The sequence below is a fragment of the Cynara cardunculus genome (assembly GCF_001531365.2).
Source record: "Cynara cardunculus var. scolymus isolate 2C chromosome LG 10, CcrdV1, whole genome shotgun sequence".
Lineage (NCBI taxonomy): Eukaryota > Viridiplantae > Streptophyta > Magnoliopsida > Asterales > Asteraceae > Cynara > Cynara cardunculus.
The window spans coordinates 21,854,694-21,862,283 of NC_037537.1; the positions used below are offsets into that span (position 1 = coordinate 21,854,694).

The 7,590-nt window shown below is 37.9% G+C and overlaps 2 protein-coding genes across 2 annotated transcripts in view; both read right to left on the reverse strand.

Moving 5' to 3' along the window:
* Positions 1-1,244, reverse strand: part of LOC112519771 (protein SULFUR DEFICIENCY-INDUCED 2) — a 6,080-nt gene extending 4,836 nt beyond the window's left edge. Inside the window, exon 1 of the mRNA XM_025128020.1 lies at positions 987-1,244. Coding sequence (XP_024983788.1) covers positions 987-1,091 — 105 coding nt within the window. The 5' untranslated portion in view covers positions 1,092-1,244. The remainder of the gene's footprint in view (positions 1-986) is intronic.
* A 2,293-nt stretch (positions 1,245-3,537) lies between these two features.
* On the reverse strand, positions 3,538-6,678 carry LOC112519770 (ankyrin repeat domain-containing protein 13C-B-like). Its single transcript, XM_025128019.1, has 3 exons — positions 6,427-6,678; positions 4,534-6,247; positions 3,538-4,104 (listed from the first exon to the last, which is right to left on the reverse strand). Exons 2-3 carry the CDS (start codon positions 6,106-6,108, stop codon positions 3,799-3,801), a joined length of 1,881 nt encoding a protein of 626 aa, XP_024983787.1. The 5' UTR covers positions 6,109-6,247; positions 6,427-6,678; the 3' UTR covers positions 3,538-3,798.
* Positions 6,679-7,590: the final 912 nt, after the last annotated feature.

Below are 7,590 nucleotides of genomic sequence, written 5' to 3' on the forward strand. Positions count from 1 at the left end.
TAATTAATTATTATCTTTATAAGAAAATTACATTATTAAACTAAATATAAATTATTTCGTTCTTGAACCTAAATTAAATTAAAAAATTACACAAAAATATGAATTTTAAATAGTTAATTTGATTTTAGTATCGATACGTTTTTATAAAATTTTTATGATATATTCAGATTTATGTTTTGTTCAAAAATAAAAACATCGTTTTTTTCTAAATACCATATTATAACATCGACTACGATAAAGAATAAAATAAAATATTAAAATCAAAATGTATTTCGCTGCATTGCGTAAGTACCCATCTAGTTTTAATACGTTTGAAAAGAGAAAAAACAATTTATGGGTAAAAAAAATTGATCATGGACTATTTTTTTGCATTTTAGATTTCTCCGATTAGTCCAAAATCTCTTAACTAACCAAATTCAATGGTCGAATAGTTGACCACCATTATTCCGGTAAAGGGAAACCGTAAGATCCGGAGTTCCGGACCCTACACACGACTTGAACAATTTCAAGAACGCTTCTCCGCAAAGCAAATCATATCGATCTCAATCAATACAAACAATATTTTAATTTCCTTAAACTGTAGAAGTTGGAAATAATTTATCATAAAATAATCAAGAACTGATCAAATCGATCATTGTTTGACCCCAAAATAGTAATGGATTGATTTCTTCTCGACTTAATTCGTGCAATAATTAATCACAGTTGTCTTACACTGAAGATCACTTATAATTAACCAAAATAACCAGATCAGACGCCATAATCGAATCTTCAAGTATGTAATAATCGTTCATCGGATCTTCAGTTTTTCCTTTATCACTCAGTTTTTTGGTTTTTAGATGATTTCAACGAAAAATCATAGGTTCGAGACAGGACAAAACACATTCAGATAGAATTCATACGCACGTAGTCCACAACAAGCAGTTACGATGATAATTCACGGAAAAAACTCGACAATTAGGAAAAAACGAAACCAGATCTGGACGAACCTGGAGATGTTTGGCTCTGACATACGGACTATCACCAGAAGGAAGTTTATGGAGCACATGATATTCGATAGCTTCTTCATTCTTCTCTCCTTTTCCTCCCTTCATAATTTCTGTGAGTTTTCTTCTTTCTCTCTCCAGAAAACGGTTGAGACAGAGCCTTCGTCAATGGCGGCTTTATGCTTGATTCTCACTCTAGAGCTTGAATAGTTGAGAATTTGGGGTTTGCAATGGGAAATGTAGAGAGAGAGAGAGAGAGAGAGAGAGATGATAAAAGTTAGGGATAATGAATTTGGTCGCATTTAAGTCTAGGTTCAGTTATATCAGTTGAATGGGCATGAGGGAGCAGCCTTTTTTATTCGTCACCTTTCGCCATCGGTTAGCCGTTTTTTACCCTTACTTTTGATTTGGATTATAATTTAAATAAGAGTAAAATACAAATTTGGTCCCTGTGGTTTATTATTCATAACACTTTTGGTCCCTACACTTTTGAAATTACAGTTTTACCATTATGGTATGAAAAAAGGCCCAGATTTGGTCCATGCTTCTAACAGTCGTTAAAAGAGCCTGTTAAGTCGTATTTCACCCAATAAAAACAAAGGGACCATTATTGTAGTTAAAATCAAAAAATCAAATTCAATTTGAAAATCCAAATCTCAAAACATGGAGAAGAAAATAGTATTGTGTAGTTTAATTTCTAATGAAATACAGAAGGAAATCGAGGAAGGCATTTCTAAACAGGAAATGAACGATATGTATATTTTTGTGAGAATACGACATTTAAGCATATTTTTGATATTTGATGTGTAGAAGCATAGAAACTTGGAACAATTTCCTAAACATCCTCATCGGATGAACATGAGAATGTCCAAGAATCTTACCAGGTAAGAGTGATGAGAAGGATGGACAGTCTTACGCGGTAAGTGAGGATGACGACTCTTACCCAGATAAGCGCTTACCCAATATATTGTTGCATTCGATATGTTTTGATGTACTAAAATCTTACGCATAAAAATAAATCATAGTGTTGACTTCTATTGGTAAACGCTTACCGGGTAAACATTTGGGTAAATGGTCCCTGATTTTTTATTTGTATTCTCGAAAGTGAAGAAAGGAAAACAAAGAAAACAATTTTTGTATATTCTTGAATAAGAGAGAAAGAAAGGAAAGGTTTCACTTTTACAAATATACCCTTTAAAAATATATCATTTATAATGAAAAGTCCGGTAATCTTGTAATTTTTAGAATGAATATTAATTTCTTTCCTTTATTTTTCTCCCACATTTGGAAGAAAGTTTTGGGAGGAAACTTATCATTATTTTTCATCAATTTCCTTTCTTTCTCTCGTAAAAAACTTTTCAGAACACGAGTTCTTTTACTTCCCTCTCTTTTCCATCCTTTACCTTTGATTCCTTCGGGAAAAAAAAAGGTTTCGAGAACACAACATAAGAAACGGAATTGCTTTTGCCGAGTTCAATCAAACTTTGAAAGTATCTTGTTCGATTGATCTTTCAAAACGTGTTCTTAGTTACGAAACGTGGTTCCTTCACAATAATGATTTTGGTATAATACATATGAAACAACAAACGAAGCTTATAGGAAGAGGGTTGGGTTCCGGTGAAAAAGATTGTTATGGTGAGAAGCGTAAACAAAGATCTCCACCATTAGATCAATCATAATTGAATATCAATACTAATGAGGTGCACCGAGATGCATCGGATCTATTCCCTTCTAAAGCGTAATTCATGGGTGCGCATGAGATTAAAGTTTTTTCAAGGGTTTAGATCTTTTCTTACGTTTCTCACCATAATTTCACTTCTCACACGATCCTTCGTCTATAAAAAGATATGCATATGTAATAAAATGTTTTAAATATTTGAAAGTTAATCGTTATTGTGGGGTTGTTCTTTAAGCTTAATTTTCCACGGTGCACCACTTCAGCCACCATTTGACTATAAGAAACAAATATAAGGATATTTTTCACAAAATTATCATCAGTCGGTTAATTAGTTCATTGTTTTTCATATGTAAGGACCTACGTTTAAGTCTTTTATTGCAATTTTTTTCTTCTAAAACATAATAAATTTGAAATTAAAAGCTAAAAACTAAAAAAATGACATTCACATGATTCAAACGCAGATCTCGAGCCGAAGAAAAGTCTTGTAAATCAACTCTACCAAAGGGAACTTGTGTCCTCATTGTAGTTCCAAAATATATACAGTGACACACAACAAATTGATATGGTGACACTTTTCACCACCATATAATTTTTTACACCAAGACGGAAGAACGAAGCGGTGGCCTGTGTCAACACATGCACCACCTCGGTTCCGTCCCTGATCCCTACCAAGCACAATCGACCTTGTACAAGCCAATGTTGAAGATACGAGAGCAGGAACAAACAACGCACCGTCGAGCCCACATGAGCCAATGTTCAAGAAACTCGAGCCAAACCCCAAATTTCATCTGTATTTTTTAGGTATATAATATTTATATACGACAAATACTCGTGTTCACTCTTTATCTTTGATGAGGTTTGAACCTCTGAACTTAAAAAAGGCTGGACTCCATTGATAAGCCGGATAATACTCCTCAAGTCATTGTTAAATCTCACTTGTTTCTTGCACCATCAAGATTCTAACCTCTAAAATCCCATAAAAGGGTGCAAGAAACCACCAAGAACAATTCAAGAATCACAAAGTCTGAATCTTTATACCCCCCACAATAATTTGTTCATAAACTACTGTAAATTAGTAAAGATCGATCGAAACGATATTGACGAAATCACCGTGTTCCTAAACCCGTTACTCGTTTTTCATTTATTTGATTTACTCTTCTCCTGCATTTTCTTCTTCTTTGCTTCGGCCGTGATCCATGAGTAGTCGGCAGGGATCACGAAGGGGTCTTCAACTTGTTCTAAGGCGCTCGATGAAGAGCTCGCTTGTTGATATGGAGCTTTGATCCATTGGAACCAAGATGACGAGCTTCCTGTTGCCGGGATATTCCGGTCTCCGTCTGTAGGACTTGAAAGTGGGGTCGAGAATTCATCCAATGGCTGTAGTTCTTCGAATTTTGTAAAAGTAACCAATACCCTTATCGTCGGGATCACAGGAATGGCAACCTGAAACGGTACAATCGTTCTTAGCCAAAACGGATCGACACACGAAAAACTCGACAAGTCCTCCGAGCACAAAATGCGACTGGTTGAAGCCAATAGTCGGCTTTGCAATAGAGATGCACAGAAAACCAAGCCCGAAAAGCCCGGGCGTAGTAAGCCTGAGCTCAAGCCCGATTAGGCCAATTTTTTTCAAGGCCTTGTTAAAGAACGGTCTCTGGTTAAGCCCGAAAGAGCCCAGAAAGCCCGGCCTGGAAAGCCAGACTGCGGATTGGGCTCTCTCTCAACCCACGGTCCGGGCCTTTCGGCTTTTGCATTTCTACATGGTGAAACAACATTGTCTGAACTGCTACCGGGTTGATTTCGAGATGGTATACTTGCATAACATTAACCGAACCTTAATAAAATTGCAAAATATCGAAAGTGAAAGCATACCTTAACAGGAAACGTGCCCATCGGAAGTTTTGTGGTAAGCAATTCTCGTAATCTCCGTATCGCCTTGACTTTGTTTGCGAGAAGATCGAGCAACGGCAAGAACTCGTTGGTCTGCAACGGAAAGTCAGGCGAAAGCCATAGAATCGGCCTCAACCCTTTCTTATACTCGCTCTCACGGACTCCATCTTTTCGCTTAATGGAACTCGTGGATGAAGACGGCTTCGAGGCTTTTACGTTTCTATTCTCGTCCCCCTTGGCAACGATCTCGATCGAATGCCTTCCAGGTACAGATTGACTTTGACTATGACTCGTGGACGGGCTTCGAGCGCCCTTTCGTGAGTCGTCGTTCTTCGTTTCGCGTTTCCGCCATCCATCAAACCATCCTTTCTTTCCTTTTTCCTGTTTATTATCACCGTTTTCATGATTAAAACCATCCGCAATCGGGATATCTCGTCGATCACAACAACTATGCCGATGATCGATAACCCCATTTTCGTTCTCGTTGTTTAGATCGGGAGAACCGAACTTCAACGCCGCTTCAAGTTGCTTACGCTCTTCATCCGTCAAAACGTCGTTAAGTTCTTCGCTATCGGTTTCATTTTCGTTACGAGAAGCAAATAACTCCTCATCCGATCGAGCCCCTGGCACCCGTCGGGACTTTATACTTACAACCACATTGTGCATATCGTAAACTTTCGACCTCCAAACCCCAACAAGCTCCGTTTTCTCGTGCCGCCGCCACGTCATCTGCGGCAAAAGAACCGCTTGGGTCACGTCAATCCCGGGCCTAAATATATTGGTCTGAGACATGGCTCGAACCTCCTGCTGAACCTCTTCATCCGTGGCTAACCCACCCGCACCATCCAACGCGTTCATAACCTCCTTATCTTTATGTGATATCATACAAAGCGAACCCGGAGGAACCTTCCCATCCTCCGAACCATCGCCGAGAAACAAAACCGTTTGATTGGCTCGTTGAATTCTAAACCCATCGAAACCGGCTAAAGTCATATCTGCCCTCAAATTCGCACCCCTCTTCCATATCTTGTACGTATCCGAAGGGGCAATCCTGGAAATGAACGGGATCACCGAGCTTTCGAACTGAAACGTCATCTCCATGTAGAAATCGCGCATCCGTCTCATCGTTGCCAACAATCGAGGCAATCTTCGACACCATTTAGCCCAAGCCGTGGGCTGATAATGTCGGATTATAACTTTCGCAATGGGTTCTTCGCGATTGCATATGGCTTCTTGGAGGGCACTCCAACCATCTTCGTTTTGCAAGCTCCAATCGGCACCGGCAACCATGAGCATCTCAGTGGCGGCAATATCGCTGAATTTGACCGCCAAATGGAGCGGAGTGTCACGGTTCGGTACATCACGGCGGTCGATCACGGCGGAGATGGCATCAGCCTTGGCTTCCTCTGCAATGGAGTCGGATTCAGTTCGAATTTCAGATGGGTCACAGAGCCGTGGAAGACCCGAAATGATTTTTCTAAGATTGCTGTAATCTTTCGTTAATACGGCTTTGTGGGCAGGACTATGGGAATATGGAGCAACATCAATGGCTGCCATTGGAGAAATTAGGGCAAAATCTGAAGTTTTTCGATTGATCAATTTCTATTCAACCATCCAATTCGATATCAATTAGAATCAAAAACGAAAACCCTCTTTCGAGAACTCCATTGAAATCGAATGGTGCCACAGATTAAACCTAAATAGAATCCAGAAAGTAGAATCAATCAGATATACGATCAACTATTTTCAGGTCAATTGAAGTTCATCAAAAGTATCATAATATGTGAAATACCCACACAATCAAACCAAATTCGATTTACGTCAAATTAGACAAATAGAACGAAAACAAATCGAACACGATTGAAGAAATCCAACCTTATTACTGTTCTTCTATCTTGTTTGATTGAACTGCAGACCAAGATTGAAGGCGAAACAAGAACCACTTCTAATCGAATTCTGATCAAACAAACCCCAGAAAAGAGTTCTGGGGAGGTATGATTTTGAAAAAATTGGGGGTTTTTTTCCAAAACTTTTAAGGGTTTTGAGAATCTTGAAAAGGGAATTAAGAAAGAGACAAGAGAATCAGAGAATATAAACCCAAAACCCCATCAATCAAGCAAAAGGGGGAAACTGTTTGTGTTAGAAAGGAATAATAAAACTCAAAGAAAGCATCAAAGAATATATAGATTTATGAGACTTTATTGAGCAGGTTGGAAGTTTTAGAGAGAGAAAGATCAAAGCATATGAAAGATTTACAGAAATAAAAGATGGTAAAATTTGGGTAAAGGTTGAAGTGGGGGAGGCAGGAGCAGAGGTTCCATTTTTTGCATCATATTGAACAGATAAGCACAGGGAGGAGGATATTTGAAAGAGACCTTAATGTTACCAAACCTTCTTTACCAGCGGTATATGAATATTTGATCTTTTAAGAAAGTCAAGAATTTAAATATCATCAAAAGATGGAGAGAGTGCGTAAATTTATTTATTTTATTTACCGTATATAAATATTATATATTTCAAAAAAAATATTAATGTTTCTTTTAGGGTACGTTTGGTATGCAGACTGTATGGGATAGGACGGGACAAAAAAAATAGTCTCATGTTTGGCATGTCATGGACAAAAAAAAAAACATGGGATAAGGTGGGACTATTTTAATAGGACAAATCTTAATATTTCTTGTTCCACCAAAAAAAGTGGAACAACATGGAACTAAAGTTAAAATGACAATATTTTGGTTGATTTGTTGTCATTTTACAATCATTATATAAATAAAATAACATTGAACAACATTTAGGGATAATATGATCATTTTTAATAATTTTTTCATGTCCTGTCCTAGTCGTACCAAACATAGGACAGACAATTAATCATGTCCCGTCCCGTACCGTACCGTCCCGTCCTGTCTCATCCAGTTTGCGTACCAAACACTACCTTAGGGACAGTTTATGATCTGGTAAATGGATGAGTATGACGATGATCGAGAATTTTATTCGGTAAGGTATATGGTAAGATTGAAAATCTTATCATGTAAGTGAAAG